This window comes from Eptatretus burgeri, chromosome 8 (genome assembly GCF_056783735.1).
Source record: "Eptatretus burgeri isolate ZD-2024b chromosome 8, Ebu_testis_v1, whole genome shotgun sequence".
Classification (NCBI taxonomy): domain Eukaryota; kingdom Metazoa; phylum Chordata; class Myxini; order Myxiniformes; family Myxinidae; genus Eptatretus; species Eptatretus burgeri.
This window is the reverse complement of record NC_140968.1, coordinates 5058572-5077097: the sequence shown is the minus strand read 5'-3', so window position 1 is coordinate 5077097 and position 18526 is coordinate 5058572. Positions and strand designations below refer to the sequence as shown.

Genomic DNA, 18526 nt, shown 5'->3' with positions numbered 1-18526 from the left:
TCCTTTGCAATCGAAAAAAAAACATCAGTGTATCTTTTTCAGTCGCTATTTGTACAATTGTTTCCTTATTGTGATTTCAAAATTTATTTGTGTTTCATGAACATCTTGTGTGAAGCAAATGCAAACCCATTCAGCGAACGTTTTCGATGATTGTTGAAATGTAGCAATAATGACTTTACTCGTGCAGTGCAAAGAAATTACCACAAATCCCCATGTAGAAGGTGAACTTTTATTCCACAATAAAATGAGGCAAAATATGGGGTGCGTCTCGTACACGGGTACGGGGTGTGTCTTATACAGTATATGGTTACTGGTCTTGAGGCGCGAGTCAGTTGCGTTTTCAACCTCTCAATGGTGGGAACCTGTTTATTTTTACTCCGATCATTTAGGTAAGATTAAGCAGGAACATAACATGCTAGAGATTTATTTTCGTCATACTTGTACAATAGAACCTCATAGCCGGAATGGTCGGGACCAAGGGTGTTCCGGATAAATGATATTTCTGGTCAGTGTCGTTAATTTAAAAAAAAAAATTTTTCATGAAGGTCATATTATGTTGCACTCTAATCCCAGCAGGCATGTTCTTAGCCCCATCACATTGACGACTCTCATCAGATAATGGTCATTTAGCACTCTTACTGCTGCGACTATCATTGAAACCATCACTTGCATCCAGATTAGAGGTAGAAGAACGCTTTGGATCTGCATAATCCCTCTTTGGGGTTAACCCCCTTCATTCTCTGTGTATTTGGACTTGCCCCGATGCAGCCAATATAAATGCTGAATGGAGGCCATGTGAGGTGCTAGTACATGTACTCTGTTGGATGTGGAAAAATAAATGAGTGAAACTGAGTTCAATCTGTTTCTACATACGTATATTGTTGCAAACATCACATAAAATAATGGGGAAGCGTCACATATCTGAGAATTATGTGCATGTTGATTATATAATCCCCCTGTTTGGGAGTTGATACTCCCCCATCCCCTTATCCTCTGCAGTCACTGAGAACATTTCCGAAAGGACCGTTTGGAAAACCCACCCATCCACTTTCTCAACAATCCTCTGGAAGAAGTCCTTTCTTTCAAGCTTCTGGGTCTCACGATCTGCCATGATCTTTCCTGGGAAAGCCACACTTCCAACCTGGCCTCCAAATCCAGTCGTCGACTGGGAATCCTCCGTCGTGCAAAGCCCTTCCTCAGCTCACTTGAGCTGCTGACCACATACAAAGCTTTCATCCGCAGCCTGATGGAGTACTGCTCTCCCCTCTGGGCTGGTGCTCCTGCCTCTCACCTTTCTCGGCTTCACGCTGTGGAAATCAAGGCATTTCAGATCATTGGCAGCTCCCGCGATAAGGCTGAGTTGTTGGGCCTCTCACTCTCTCACCGCAGGCAGGTCGGTGGTCTTTCTGTCTTCTACCATCTCCTCTCCGGTCTCGCCCCCCCTCCCCCCCCCCCCGCTGTCTGCGATTTGTCCCCACCATATTTCAGCAGGGCGCTCAAGGTCCACCAACAACCCCTTTCTGGTAAAACTACCAAAATCACAAATCACTGCTCACCTTCACTCTTCCATTCCTCTTTCTTTCCACCTTTGGAATAAACTCCCTCACTCTGTTCAGTCCCATTCTTCCCTCCAGTCCTTCAAAACAGCTGTTCACCACCACCTCTTATCGTCCCCCATCCAAAACCTTGATCTTTTCTACGTCCGTTAATCCACCCCAAACCCACCTCCTTCAAATTCCCTGCTTTCCTTCCTGAAAGTCCCTGTAATGTCCATCTTATATACCCCATATACAAGATGTTCCCCACCCCATCCCTCTCCCTTCCACAGATCTAATGTCTCGTTTCCACACTGTTTTGTCCTTCCCACTCCCACCCCTCTTGTCTCATACCCCCCTTGCTGTGCGTTGTGTATTAGCTCTCATACGAGCCTCGACAAAGAATACAAAAAACCCCCCCAAAAACCAAAACAATGTCTACATACGTTTGAGAGCAATTGTGAAAACCTGAACTGGATCGACTGGAACCTGGAGTTTTTTTTCCAGGGGTTTTCACAACAGTCAATATTTCTGTCTCTGTTTTGTTCATTAATGGGGGTTTTAATGAAGCACTTGCTGTGTCTGTTACTTCAAATTCATTTATTAAAATCAAGTTTCTAAAAACAGGTTGTACAGGATATTATGTGGTTATATGGTTGGTATGTGTGGCATGTGCTCTGGGGCAGGGAGGATGTGAAGCATTGATAAAGTTTCGTATTTGTCAGATTCCATCATATTTATAGCAAACAAAGCTTTTATAATTTTGCTGTTCATATTTATAGGTAAAATCAAATACTGTATAGAGTAGAAAAACAGGTATTGGAAAAAAAAAGTTCTTCAGCGAGCAGAAAAAACAAAACAAAAGAAGAGATAATAAAAAAGATATCCATAAAAACTAAGGGTAAAGGGATTGACTGCAAAAGAGCGATAGAAGATGAAAGTAACATGATGATTATTAGGCCGAAAAAAAAAAAAAGAAAAAAAAGAAACTCGTTGATCGTCCCCACCTGCTTCCCTTTTTGGAACCCCCTCCTTTTTTTTGTTATTTGTTATTTTGTCAAACACCCTGAAAAAAAATCCATATCTTCATGTACAACTTGCACCATTCTCTGAATCGATAACTTCTTTTTATAACACCGAGCCGCAGCGCTGAGTGCTGTGCTGCCGCTTTCCGCTCACTGGGCTTTCCATTGCCGTGCCGTTTCCCACTTCAGTGACGCTTTTCACTTGTGAAGATGAAATGCATGTGCTTGCAAATTCAGACAGGAACTAAAGTCCTGAAGCCATGGTATGCTAGAACAATGTTTGAAAGGCGACGCTCACCGTGTGAAGTTTTCTCCGATTTCGCTTGTGGGGAGTTGGACCAGGGAGAGGCCATACAGGAGCAAGGCCAAACAGCATTGGCGAGTCCACATCCCACATGTGTGAATGTGTGTATTTAAATAAATGTTTACTGTAGATCGAGAAAGAAAGATGGCATCGTGAATAATTTGAATATGCACAAAGTGTGTCGGTTTTTTTGTATGTTGACATACATTTAAATATATTTGTTTTGAACTGTGGATTGTATTTTTAATAGGCCTCGCGAGTGTGTTGGTGACGTATTGGGTATATGATCCACGTCATCATATTTCTTTGGGGGTAGAAACTGGCATGTCTGATACATGACTGGAACGATTGATATCGTTTTGCTGGTGAAGGCCCTGTCACATCTTGATTTAGCCAGCGTATGCCGACATATGAAAAAAAATTCTAAAACACTGGCACACGTCGAATACGTTATGGGTAAGTTTTGTATACGTTAAGAGCACGCTGAAAAACACGGCCATACGTCGTAGTACGCTGGCTTTCATCGTTGTACTTTGTGGTTGTCCTCAAATTTTTGCATGCTTGAAATTTTACGACGTATGCTGGCGTATGACTCACACGTTCCGCTATGCTGGCCATAAGTTGTAGGCACGTTATGCGATCTTTGACACACGTTAATTGTAAGTTACTCATAAGTCGAAACACATCGAGGTAATGTTTAGCGTACCCGAAAAACTTATTTCTAACCTATGAGTAATGTGTTGTAGGCACGTTACGCGATCGTTGACACACATTACTTGTAAGGTACTCATAATTCGAAACGCGTCAAGGTAATGGTGAGCGTCAGTGTTCCAGACTCCCTGGTTTTTTTTTGTTGTTCTTTGTTTTGTTTTTTTCTTCGGTGTGACGGTGATATTGACACTTCGATTTCTAGTGCGGTTATAATATAATATAATTAAAAGGCTGCTGCTCAAACATTTAAATCTCATAGGTTCAAAGCGCTGTGTGCATGCGCGAGATGAAACACCTCGTTCCGCATTGGGCGCATGCGCAAGATGAAACACCTCGTTCAGCGTTGTGCGCATGCGCGAGATGAAACACCCCGTTCGGCGTTGTGCGCATGCGCGAGATGAAACACCCCACCTCATTCGGCGTTTTGCGCATGCGCGACATGAAACACCTCGTTCGGCGTTTTGCGCATGCACGAGATGAAACACCTCGTTCGGCGTTGTGCGCATGAGGCATGATGGTCATGTTGACACTTCGATTTATAGTGCGGTTATAATATAATTAAAAGGTTTCCGCTCAACGATTTAAATCACAACCACACTAGAAATCAAAGTGTCAACATCACCGTCATCCCGAAGAAAAAGAAAAAGAAAAAAAAACCAGGGGGTCTGGAACAGACGCTAACCATTACCTTGACGCGTTTCGACTTATGAGTACCTTACAAGTAACGTGTGTCGACGTGTGTCAACGATCGCGTAATGTGCCTACAACTTATGGCCAGCATATGCAGAACGTGTGTCATACGTCCAGTACGTTGAGAAATTTTCAACATGATGAAAATTTCTCGACGTACGACGACGTATGCCAGCGTGCTCTGAACGTATACAAAACTTACCCATAACGTATTCGACGTGTGCCAGTTTGGTTCGGCAAATTTTTCATACGTCGGCATACGCTGGCTAAAACGTCAAGGTGTGACAGCGGCTTCACACTTCGATGTCTAGTGCGGTTATGATTTGAATCGTCGAGCCGCAACCTATGAATAGCCTACGCCACGTGATCGTCGGCGATACGCTGCCGCGCGCTATGCACAAGTTAGACTGTCGTTGGGCAAAGGTTGTGAATGCCGACAACACGCTCAGCATTCGTTGGTATAAGTTATCTATATGTGATTGAAACGTTCTGCGAACGTTACTAAGACGTTATGCATACGTCCAACTCGTTATGAATACGCCAAAAACTTCAAAAAAACATCAATACTTCAGCGTACACCAGCGTTTTACATACATTTTGATACCTTGCCATACGCTGGCTAAAACGTCAAGGTGTGACAGCCCCTTTAGAACAATAAAAAAAATCAGAACATGTATTTTTAGTGAATCAAATTGGCTACACACCAGACAACTATAAAACCATATCAAGGAGATTGCATGTATGTGTACGAGGTGTGAGATCATTTTAAATTTATTTATTTTTAAGTGTTTCTGGCATTAAACATGAAGGGGCCTTGAATAAAAACGTCAGTGGCCATTTTGACCGAAAAATCTGGCGGCCACCTTGAATCAAAAAAACCGGCAACAATTTTGAAAAAACAATAAAAAAAAAACAACAAATAAAAAGGGTCTCTTCCTTCCCTTTTAAAAAAAAAATCCAGATGATCAACCAATTTTTTTTAAATATATGGCCTTGCTGTCACAAACAATATCCTCTGTCTAATTAGTTACTATTCATATGGCACTGACACTTTTAGTACAGTGCGGTACTTTGTCAAGCACTTCCCGTATCTTGCTCTTATGTCAGACCGAGTCGTCATCATTGCTTTTACTTAAATAAAGCGGTGTATTAAACCCCAGTATTTTGTACCCCCCCAAACTGTTTGATTGCGGTATCTTTCCTGGGTCTGCCGTTCATCATTTTCCATCGATTTAGCGAGCTTCACTACAGGATTCCCAATCCTTCTTGATAGCAACTGTTGTCACCAAGCAGCTCCTGTGCTTTCTTCAAAATGCAACCTTATTTAGCAATCAGAGCCAGTTCTACTTGATGATGTAATCATTCATGTCACCAATGTATGGTCTTCTGAGAGATATCTTCAAGGCCTTGGATAGAGTATGGCACAAAGGCCTCATTGCTTCTTCTTCTTCTTGCATATGGCAGCTTGGCTGCCGGGTAGCGATCATTTGTTGGGGCACGACTCTGCCGCTGATGCTGTGCCCCTGCACCAGTACACTGGTACTCATTTCACCAACCTCAGAAGGATGACAGGCTGAGTCAACCCCACCTGGTGTTAATTCAGTGGCCAACGAGGCTCGAACTCAGGACCTGAAGATCCCAAGCCAACCACCCTAAGCACTAAGCCAACACCAGGTTGACCTAATTGCTAAACAACCCCAATAAGGCATACTTCCTTCAATTAAACTAGAAGGACCCACTCCTTAAGGGGAGCAGCTAGGGGGGGTTACGTTATTATCCTCATTCAAACGTGTAATTCAAAATACCTCTCACTGCACTGGCAAACATGGGAACAGCAATACTGCACAGTAAAGGCTGGGGACCTATAATATCCTCTCCCATCTGGTGGCAGTGCAACACGATACACATTTACATAGAGAAGTTATGTAGCCTCCCCTCGGTAGCCCGACCACACACACACACACACACACACACACACACACACACACACACACACACACACACACACACACACACACACACACACACACACACACACACACACACACACATACACACACACTAGTAAGGATGCCTGGAAAGCTTCCTTAATGTCAACCTATGTAAATAGTGCTATCTCCAAGAGGTTCCGTATCAACTCTGCAGTGTCACAGGACTCAAAACCAACCCATCCTGTTTCTCCTATTCATTAATGACCTTTATACCACGATAAATTCAATTTACAACTATGTCGATGACGAACTCTCTACTGCTCAGTGAACTTCAAATGTCAGCTATCTTCTCTACATTCAACACACTACATATGGTAATTTGAAGATTGACTGCTTGTGTGTGTTTGTTTGACTTAAACAATTTCCCATGGGGAGTTTCTTTTAAGAAAGACATTCAAAAGAGCCTTCCAAAACGCAGTTCAGTTTGGCAGTTTTTAATATAAAATAGGCAAAGCCTAGAAATGAACAAAACCCTCGAGAATCACCCTTTAAAAACCATTAGAATTACCCTTTCGAAGTACACTTCAGAAGCCTTTAGAATTAAACATGGTAGGATAGAAAGGTTCTGCTTCTTCATTTTTGACAAATGGATGGATGGAAGGAAGGACAGAGCCAAATATTGAAGCGGATTCACCGCTTACAAAACAAAAAAAAATAATAATAATTTTAAAATCCTCAATTCTTATCAATAATGGAATGCGATTCCAAACAACCTCACTCCATTAAACCCCAAAAAGACCAAATTTCTTCCAATTTCAGCAAAAGTAAAAACCAAGGTTCCTTCTCATTTCTTGTCTTGCATATCCCTCACACACAGCTCCACAATTAGAATTCTGGGAATTAAAATTTTCTCTTATCTCTCCTGGAAGCCCACTATTGTAATTGCTACCAGAAGGGCTTCTCAGAAATTGGTATTTCTTTTCCGAGCCAATTGTTCTTTTTTTTACTTCTTCTCAACCGTTTATCGCATAAATCCCAGGGTTGTCAAATGATGAAATACTGCTCACACATTTAGGGTAGAGCTACTCTGTCTGTGCTGTGCATCTTTGATCGGGTACAGTCGAAGACAATTTGACTTGTGTGTGCTTGTTATAGCCTCCAGCCACGAGCGTACAGCGAATTTATCAGTTCCAATTCCAGTTTCTCCATTTTTGATAAGTTCCCGTTCCCCTCACCTAGCTTCAGCTCACCATCCTTACAGTCTACATACACGTAGGACCAACAAACATGCATCCTCTTAGTTTCCTCACATGCAAAAGAAATGCCATTTTCTGCTTAACCCAACTTGAGTTCAAAGAACACGACACCCGTACATGTTACTTCAATTTTAACGAAAGTTAAAAAAACAAAAAAATCCGAAAGTTTAGTGTTATTGAAAAGTAGTCCAGAAGCAGTCCCAAACACCACCCTTATACACCACTCCATTGGACGTTTATTTCATTTGAAATACAGCATTACAAAACTGGAGGTTCTTGGAAGTATTATAACAGACGATTTGTGCACTTCAGCCTTCTAGTATATAAATAAACTGAAACAAAATAAAAATTGTAAAAGTCATAATTATATTAAATATATTAATTCCAGTTTCAACCATCACTTTCCAGTGTGTATTATCGTTTGAATAAACTCCCTCACTCTGTTCAGTCCCATTCTTCCCTCCAGGCCTTCAAAAGAGCTGTTCACCACCACCTCTTATCGTCCCCCATCCAAATCCTCAATCTTTTCTACCGCCGTTAATCCAACCCAAATCCATCTCCTTCAAATTCGCTGCTTTCCTTCCTGAAAGTCCCTGTAATGTCCATCTTTGATCGGGTACAGTCGAAGACAATTTGACCGTGTTCCCCGCCCCATCCCTCTCCCTTCCACAGATCTAATTTCTCTGTTCCCCACTGTTCTGTCCTTCTCACTCCCGCCCCTCTTGCCTCATGCCCCCACTTGCTGTGTGTTGTGTGTTGGCTTTCGTACGAGCCTCGAGAAGGTATACAACCCCCCCCCCCCCGAACTAACACATGACTCAAGCTATTAGTCCTCGACCGGTTTTACGGGAGGGGACGAAAGATTTGCTGTCCCTCTATCCATCTGTCCATCCCACCTGTAGTTTTTCCAACTTTTTCCCCATACCCTCTAACATATGAAATTGAAACTTAGTATATGACTTTATTATGACAAGTTAGAGAAGAAGTTCAAGTTTCAGGGCGTTTCACTAATTTTTCAGAGTTGTACCCTTTTTAGACTGAAAAAATATCACATACAGTACTATGCTGTACATCGGTCTGTGTTCAGCTGCCCTGACTCCACCCCAATAAAATCATGCGCCGCAATTGCATGAAGCAGCACAGAACGGCAGGCCTTCGGCCTGGGTATTAGTCCATGGCCCAGTGCAATTGGAATGATCACATGTATATAACCACGATGTATATATTATATATGTACATCGGGTAGTTTTTATTATTTTCACCAATAAAATTATACACCGCCAAAATAAAGCGGTGTGTTTACTGATGCGAAGAGTCTGGCTAAAAACGAAATTACGCACAAAAACAAAACAAAACATTTATTTTACCTTTTGTGAGAACAGCATAATTAAAGTGTCAATGGATGGCCTACGTTTATGCACACTCACCTCTATGTCGAGCTGGATTTCAAATCTCGATCCGGCTATGAACTGTCACCCCGGTCACATGCATACTTTTCCTTCACGTATATACATCTGGTTATTTAAAATATCACATGTACGGTAGTCAGGGACATGTATTCCAAAGCAATTCTCGCTCTTGCTCATGCCTATTGTATGCGTCCTTCATAACATCCTATAAAAAAACAGTACGTTTTTTGTTTTGAATGATTTTCAATTTTGTTTCACTGCCAAGCAGGCAGACCAAGTAATATATGATCTCAAGCTTCTTTGCACATGTGCGATTGGGATAAATTCAGAGACAAAAGTACGGTAAAACCAAACACTGGTCTTTCCCTATTCATTTTCCGATTCGTGTTCAAAATATAACATTCGATTTAAACAAGTTGTTCCTCGATAATAAACGGAAAAGACAGACGGACATGAACTAATTTCTTAACCCCACTCTTTGCTTCGTGTGCGTGGGGAGTGGGGGGGGGGGGGTAACTACCTACAACCTTCAGAAATTCAAGGCCCAGATCAATGTTCTTCCCGATCGGGAGTTTCTCCTTCATTGTCCTTCACTTGTTTTGTTATAGGTCATCATGAATGACTGTGGGTGCCACCCTTCTCTTGTAACTTATGATTAAACATTTTTGAAAGTTTGTTCAATGAGAAGTCACACTGTCAGGAAAACCAAAACATTGGTATATTATAGGGGTTTTGGAAGGTAAGTCAAGCCAAAGCAGTGGATTTCTAAAGACTTTTGAGTTCCCATAAAACTGATGGTTGTCTGTCTTTTACATGAGAAAGCAAGAACAATAGTGTTATTTACTTGCCACTAACACAACCCAAGCAAAAAAAATCACCCACCGATCAAGCTCACCTGTCCGACAGTCAGTTGCACCAGCTGGGCTTGGTCCGTCTTTCTTCGATCCAACTGGCACCCAGGAGCCATCTGGTCCAAACTCGACCTCCTCGGTGTCTCCTGAGACTTGCAGGATATCCACAAAGAGTCTGTGCATGACAGAACGAAGGAAAATAAGAAAAGGGAAAGAGTCCGTCTGGTGTTCTGCGGTATGGTGGCTTCAGTGCTGCAAAAGCAGTCCATGACAAGGATTACACCGGGTGTTTTGCTTATGCTTTCCCAGAAGGTGTCAGGGCAGAAATTAGGAATTTGGTTATCATCAACATCAACCTGCCAACTCTTTATGAAGGACACTGTGGGATGTTTAACGTACACCACTTAATGCTGGCATACGGGTCCCCAGCTTGACATCCATCCGAGACAGAGCACACCTTGTGATACAACGCCTGAAATGCAAACCACCAATCCATCAGTTTATAGTTTAAGTTGGATTGAGAATGTAACCCGAGTTAGACAGCTCAAAGGTAATCGCATTACCTCTGCAGCATCTGCTCAAACTGGGGAGACGGTGAGTGCACCCAAAATATAGGGGATGGGGGTGAGGAGAGGAAGTACAGCCAGAAAGTCATGGGAAGGGAAGGAGGAATAGGAGCAAACACAAGATAAATAGTAGAGGTAGAGAAGGGAGTGAGCACACGCAACAATTAAGGGAAAGGGGGGGGTGGGGAGGGGGTTGTAGTGGGGGGGGGTCAAGTGCACCTCAGCACAATGCCATCTCAACAATTTCAAGAAGAGCATGAAGTAAGCGGACATACTTGTCGATGACCAGGCTGCTGTAGGGTGCCTTGCAATCACACACAGGGCACAGCCATGTCGGCTTGCGCTCATTCATCTGGATAAACAGTGCTGCATCAAAGCATTGCAAGTGCGTGCAATGCCGAGAGCGGCAGGGCACCGACATGCGCACCTTGCCAAGCTGTTGGGATGACAAAAGGTACGTTTGGGAGAGGCAAGCAGGCAAGGAGGAAGGAAGAACAACACGATCCAATGTATGGAGAACAGATGTTATTGCGAAGCATTTCAATACCGTTATTTATGTTATTAATGAGGTCTGCACTTTAACCAGGAAGGCAAATAATAAATATTGCACAACATCTCAATTTCACTTCTCCCTTCTCAAGTTCTCAGAAGGCAGTTCTTTCCCTCCCACGCAAAACAATTTATTGCCAGGGCTTCCCATAACAGTGCACTTCCGCTGCAGCACACCGAACCTTCATATTCCCGCAGGGCACAGCAATGAAACAGCAATAAACGATATATGTTAACACCAGCTTGTACTTTTATTCGGGCTACGAAAGATTTACTACGACTGAGGTGTTTGTAAGAATAACATTTTCAAACTGCACTGGAGGTACACATACACTTCAGCAATTTTATCTCCAGGACAGAGCATGTCCATTCCAGACTCATTTGCTTGGAAATCTTCTTGAATGTAACATTTCAGGCCATGACTAACGCCATGGGAGAAATGCTCAAAACATGATGGACAGATGGTTCGAGTTGTTGTTTTTGTTTGTTTGTTTTACCATAAACAATGTGCAACATGCATAATCTCATCTTGCAAAACTTCCAGCGTGTGATACAACATGGAATTTTGTTAATGTAAACTCTGATGACCTCCAAGTTTCAAGGATAAAAAAGAAACTGGATAAAATTGCAAACTACAGTACAGTTTTAAGTTAGAGTGCCAATGAAAAGTGTGTACCCTTTGGAAGGGTAGAGTATTCAAGAAAAAAATCAAATTATATTTATATATATATATATATATATATATATATATATATATATATATATATATATATATATATATATATATTTATATATATATATATATACACAAACATAGACGACTCTTACCGGGCATACAAGGGAGACTCTCAAGCTGGTAGTTGTGATGTCACAATCGGGGTCTGGAGTTAGCTTCTCTATAACTACACACACGTGCACGTACCAAATTACAAGTCGTCCACAACACCAAACTCAACACTCGAGTTATTATTTTTGATATTATTTTCCAATAACGATGCCAATATAAGCTTTCATTACTGACAGACATGATATGGATGAAACGTGTCATGGAAGTCGTTCTCACATCCAACACTAAGGGTTATACGCACATGTGCATATTCTCAACCTCATAATCTCTAAACTTCCTTCAGCCATCTCAAACTCATACCTTCCAATTTCTCCCGATATCACCACTTTTCTCAATATAGTACATGCACACCTTCATACACATGTAGCGGCCCTTTTAATCAAAGAAGGTTGCATAAAGCAACCAAGAAAAGCTATTCAAGGTAAACCCTTTGCTGTTCCAAAGGTAAACCCTTTGCTGTTGCTTTGCTGAGTCTTCTTTGACGACAAGGGCTGAGTGTTGATTAATTATATAGTCCAAGTCGCAGCTGGGCAGCTCAATGGTCGCCCTTTCCAATTATGGGCAAGACGTGATTGGGATTTTTGTATGTATGAATGTACGTATATATGTATGTATGTATATACCACCGGGGTTCAATTGATTAGGTGAGAGCTGATTGGCTATTCCCTCCATTCACAGGTGAGAGATGTGGGTGGGCCTTTCTTTAATAATAAAAAATAATAATACACACACACACGACAAAAAAGAAGAAGTCAACACATGGGTAAATGAGGGACACCAAGCAATAGCTTCCGCACAGGTGGGGACCATGTGTTAATTCAGCAAATAACATCCCAGTATGCTTAGGGTCATGCATGAAAATGCTGCTGCTCAGGCCTGGCTGCCTATAATTATGGCTAGCATGGCTGCAAGAGGAGACCCCCACCCTCCGCCAATGCCCTCATCCATAGAGCACGTGTGGTCATCCAATGGTTTGATGAGCATGACACTGATGTTATCCATATGTCACAGCCTTCACAGTCAACAGATCTGAACCCGAGCAAGCATTTATGGGACATTCTGGAACGACGAGACAGCATTTTCTACCTCCATCAAACAGGTGTGAGTTGATTGACTTTCTCACGGAAGCATGGTGCCGCATCCCTCCTGTAGAATTGCAGAAGCTGGTGGACTCTATGCCATGGCACATGAAGGCCGTAATGGCCACATACTCCCGTCCAGAATACTCTCCGGCACCTTCATGACATGATTCAGGAGCGTAACGCTCCTTTACTTCCCCGGACCTTGAAGATCTCCCTTTCCCTTCCATTACGACACAATTAACCCAGTCCTCCAATCCTCTGGAATTGAACCCTCTCTCATACATACATTCAACAGCCTCGTCATCCAACTGACAATGACTTCTCCCATTGCAATTATCATCTCTGTACACACTTCACCAATGCCTGGCACTCTGGCACAGACCGAACCACTCCCACCATGTCACGATGGAATCGGACCAAACCACTCCCACAGCAGCACGTTGGAATCTGGAGAAATTAATCTATCAATTTGAATTAATTACTCTTGGCTTCTCCCAGAGTCAAAACTCTGAGAAACTTATGCTATCCAAAATGGTGGTGCAACATCAGGCAGCAGAGATTGGATTTGTCTCAAAAGAGGGCAAAATATCGCTATTTTAAATCGTGTTACTCCATGAAGTTCTGTATTAAATCGACTTTAATCGAGATGTTCATGTTGATTGAAAAGATTGCTGGAAGGAACAATCAAAAAGTGAATGTTGAGCTTTGCATGCATGCGTAGCTTTTCAAACAGGAAGCAGCCGCTGGAAACAGGAGACAACACGATCGCATGGACACCACGGTTTGCAATATATATATATATATATATATATATATATATATATATATATATATATATATATATATATATATATATATATATATATATATATATATATATATTTTATTCTATGATCACGAGTGGATTGCATTGCTGTTGGGTGCTTCTTGAAGATGCCAATAAATAATTTGAGAAGATAATGGTTATATTGGCCTACTACATGATGGGGATGCTGGTTCAGCTCAGAATTAGATTTTATGACGTTGCCTTTGAGAAAAGAAAGACGAAGAGTTAACAAGGAGGACACGTCGCCCCCCACTTATAACTGATGATGTCGCGACCACATGCTTGCACTTAAAATTTGTCACTTTGCGTATTGTCTGCCAATATACATGTGGAGAACATACAACTTTCTTTTTTTGTCCTTATCCTGCACTCAATTTGATTTATACATTGAAAACTGAAGTATGGAAGGTGCGGGGGAAGGAAGGAGGTATGCACAAAGCATATTATAGGGAAAGATATAATTTGCTGTTATGCATAAGCAATAAATCGAGTCCCTGGGGTAAATTAGTGGTTTATATCCAATTATTTTTGGTTCTTCCAATACACGTACAGCTGTAATCTGTGCTTACTATCGGCTTTGCAATCTGTTTCCTCAAAGCAATCATTGCTTCCTGCATTGCTCACTCTACTTGTGCACAGCATACGAACCAGAAAGAATAAAGCTTGAAATGATTAATAAGACACAGATTTCATCAAAGCCAATTGGACAAAGTGCCGTGCAGAAACCTCTTTTCTAGTCAACATTTTCATCCCTTCACTATTTTAATCCTTTGAGCCACATAGTAGCTTTACAAATTGCTCATTCAACCCAAACAGGATTATTACATTCTCATGCATCTTCAACACTTCCTTCCACATTTCCAGATTTTCCTTCCTGAGAGTATGCTTCTGTATCCATCTTGTCCAACCTGTTTATCCTCCCCATACCCTCATTCTTCCCCATATCCATTATTCGTCCAGCTCCTTCAACCCTGCTGTTGGTGTCTATCTCTATCTCTATCTCTATCTCTATCTCTATCTCTATCTCTATCTCTATCTCTCTCTCTCGCTCTCTCGCTCTCGCTCTCTCGCTCTCTCTCTCTCTCGCTCTCTCTCGCTCTCTCTCTCTCTCTCTCTATCTCTCTCTCTCGCTCTATCTCTCTCGCTCCACTCTATCTCTCTCGCTATCTCCTCTCTCTCTCCCGATCTATCTCTCTCTCTCACTGTCTCTCTCTCTCTCACTGTCTCTCTCTCTCACTCTCTCACTGTCTGTCTCGCTCTCTCTCTCTCGCTCTCTCGCTCTCTCTCTCTCGCTCTCTCGCTCTCTCTCTCTCTCTCTCTCTCTCTCTCTCTCGCTCTCTCTCTCTCGCTCTCTCTCGCTCTCTCTCGCTCTCTCTCGCTCTCTCTCGCTCTCTCTCGCTCTCTCTCGCTCTCTCTCGCTCTCTCTCGCTCTCTCTCGCTCTCTACTGTTCCTTTTGTTCTGTTGCATCCTGATCCCTTCAGTGTTCTAGCAATTCCACAGGCCTCGACCTTGCATACAAAACCAAACACATGTAGAATGACCTTGTAGTAGGGGTCAAAGCTCGGTTTCAGCAGAGAACCACAGAGCCTGAGCAGCTTCCACACCCTTGATGTAAATGGTACAAGCAGCATTTCATTACAGCGTGCAAGAATCACAGGATGAGAAAACTAGTCGATGGATCAGGACAAATGATCAGAACTCTCTCAAAGCCTCCAGATGAACAAGACAATGTGCATCAACAACCAGGCAAGAGGAAAACTCCAGTGTTGAACCAGCTATTTGTTGAGGGGAAGGATGTGGAAAAATAAATTTCAACAGATCATCACTACCTACATCAAGCCATTCATATTTTACTTTCACATTGCCCTATCTCTGATCATCGGTCTTGATTCCATCCCAGTAACTCAACTATGGACATGTTGCTCCTTCTCTCTCAGCAATAGACGGAAGCCCGAAATTTCAAATTAAATATGACAGCAGTCTCCATAGACATATCTCAGGTAATTGACAGTCTCGCAACTTGCTCTGCTAACTTGGCTCATGGCACGCGGCATACAAGGCCACCTTCAAACTTGGCTTTCCAACTTCTTCCACTCATCATGCAGTCCATACATTGCTATCAATGAAATCCTTTCATCTTCTCTCCCAGTGGAAGCTCAAGTGCCCCAAGGCAGTATATATTGGGCCCAGTCATATTCCTCATTGACATAAATGACCTCTCCAATGCTCTGGAAAACAAGCTGTTCCTATTTGCAGACGAATCCATAAAAAAATTGACAGGCAGATAGAAGCTGACTGCTGATTTGGAATTCATTAGATGCTGTTTTGACAAATGGAACACGTCTTCCAGTCCAAAAATCTCATACTGGAAGGATCATCATAAGAACCTGCTTATTGATTTCCATAGTCAGACACTGCAAGAGGTTCAGTCTTGAAATTTTCAGCCTCACCATAAGCCACAAGCTCTCCTATGCCAACCGTATAGCAAAGCCTGCATCGTCCATCGTTCCAAGTCATTCTTTGGAAAAGATCGGAACTACTCACAGCCGGCAAAGTCACTGTCCATAGCTCGAAGGAGCATCGCTCTCCCTTATATGAAGGCACCTGCGCAAAAACCCCCTATCTCCTGGATGTTTTATCTACTCCAGGAAACACGTTTCTCTTTTGCTTGTTTTGTAAAGCATCCCATTGGATTTAAAGAGATCTCATAAGAAAAGCCTTTTGGATTATTTCTCTTGATGGGGAAACGATAAAAATGCACCTCCGTCGAGTACTTTGAATGAAACACAAGTGATAGAAAGGCCAAGGTGAATGGGTGGATAAGGATGCACAAATGTCTGAAGGGGAGTCGTAGGCAGAAAAGGCAGTAGGGAACCAGAAAGTGCAGAAAAAGGACAAGATGGAGAAAAGGGGAATGAAGGAATTGAGGTGAGCATGAAGGTTAGACATGTGCATGTTACCGAAGTAAAAACGTTTTGACCTGGAGAGGACAACCTCATTGTTGAGCTCTGTTATTTTTTATAATCACCTTTAAGGCCAAGCTAATTGACAATGGATGGATGGCATTGTTAAGTGTTGGCAGTGGAGGTGAAAGGGAAGGTATTCTTACCGAGTGCTTGTGATTTCTCAGCTGCTTGAGCAGATTCAGCCTTTAGCCTTTGCAACAACGCATCGGCTGTGAGATGTCTCACGAGACTCAGGGACATAGCATAGCTCTGTAGACAGCAAGAAGACAAAAATAAAGACAGCTTGAATATGCAGAAAAAAAAGAAAAAGAAGAAAAAAGAAAAATAAGAGCTTCTTTTACTTTCCCATGTTTCTTACAATCACATTAAATATATAGACCCCCCCCCCAAAAATGAAGAAAATAAAGTGAAACCAGATACCCACTTCTGTGCAAAACAGGCTTCGCTATTAATGAATGGAGGGCTAATTAGCCAATGCTAATCATTACTGTTACTCTTTCCCAGAACAAATAGTCTGAGGGGAAAAATACAACTAGAACTGCCATTTTATAACTGCTGGCAGTGATGACCAAGTACCAAGACGTCCTGCTTTGACACAGCACGGGATTGACGAGTTCGGGACCGAGTAACACGAAGTGTTCAATGTATTTATTACGTAAGCAGTTCGCCCTTTTTCCTGAATACATAGTCAGTATCAAATGAATTGGTGTTGAAATAACCTGAATACCAAGTAATAAATGTTGACACTATGAGTGCGGAGGGAAAAGCGGGATTCCCCCGAGTCGAACGGGGCCCCCCATACATTCCTTTAAGACGCACGATTCACAAGTTATGGACGGAGAAACAGGCCATGTTCCATATATTATGTGCACAGTTGACCATTTTTCCTGGGGCCGTCATTGATATCAATTGAATTGCTACTCCTGTAACTTCAAACGCATGCAGGCGCAGCCAAGTGAGCCTGATGCAAAAAATAAAATAAAATACTAAAAAGCTTGAAAAGTTTTCAGATCCAAATAATTAAATAATTCTCACTGCCAAACCATGTGACCGATCAGTTTGAAATACAAAACGTACATTCCCCATGCCTGCGAGATTATAATTGTCAAATTTCACATTTATTGATGCAGCAGTTGCAGAAAAAAACATTATTTAATAGTTTTCCTTCAATCAAATATGGTGGCCAAACCATGTGACCTACGTCAAAAAGAGTGAGGAACTTTTTGTTCATCATGGATAGGCGATCATACCTGTAAAGTTTTGCCTCGATCTGTTCAGCCACTTCAGAAAATATTTTTGAAGGTTTTTTTTATTTTTTTTTTAAAGAAAACAAACAATATAGCTGCTGAATCATGTGACTGATAATGTCATCAATTTTTTTTTTTGTGGACCATTTTATCCCTTGATGACCCTCAAAACTTTTCATACTGATCAGATGTAGGGTCCGAGATATGTAATTATGACGTCAACGAAGGCACCTATGACATCTAAAAATTAAAAAAAATATAAAAAATAATCACACTCATTCCCCATGAGGAGTACTTGCCATGTGCCAAGTTTCATTTTTTTCCTTGGTGCGGTTTCTGAGATGCAGAGGAACAAAGTTTTTCTGTGTTTTCCAACAAGGCTGTCATACCACATGACCTATGACATCATAATTATGATTTAAACATTCTCCATGAGTAGTCGCTCCAATGGTGAAAATTTCGTCTCAATCCGACAAGCGGTTGCGGAGAAAAACACGAAAGTTCCATGCGGACAAACACACAAACAAACCCAAATGCAATACCCTCTCCTTCGGTGAGGGCAACGAGAAAGCAACACAAAAGGCAAAGCCTGTCTGTGTCCACTTTGTACACAAAGTCAGGCATCAAGCTGCTATTCAACATTTTGGCATCAAGAAGGTGGAACGTTTCAGCCAAAGCAAAATTACAGGCAAGACAATGGCTTTGGATGATTTCCCTCAACAAACCACTT

General features: G+C 42.0%; 2 protein-coding genes across 7 annotated transcripts in view; one reads left to right on the top strand and one right to left on the bottom strand.

The window, feature by feature from the left end:
• LOC147020979 (uncharacterized) overlaps nt 1-18526 on the top strand; it is a 192273-nt gene that overhangs the window by 104762 nt on the left and 68985 nt on the right. The gene's annotated exons all lie outside the window — the stretch shown is intronic.
• Nucleotides 1-18526, bottom strand: part of LOC147020980 (E3 SUMO-protein ligase PIAS2-like) — a 62846-nt gene that overhangs the window by 8488 nt on the left and 35832 nt on the right. For all 6 annotated transcript variants that reach the window (XM_085890747.1, XM_085890748.1, XM_085890751.1 and 3 more), the window contains exons 7-10: nt 16693-16798; nt 11656-11729; nt 10554-10714; nt 9757-9887 (exon numbers count right to left, since the gene is read on the bottom strand). In XM_085890747.1, the coding sequence (XP_085746873.1) occupies nt 9757-9887; nt 10554-10714; nt 11656-11729; nt 16693-16798 (472 nt within the window). The remainder of the gene's footprint in view (nt 1-9756; nt 9888-10553; nt 10715-11655; nt 11730-16692; nt 16799-18526) is intronic.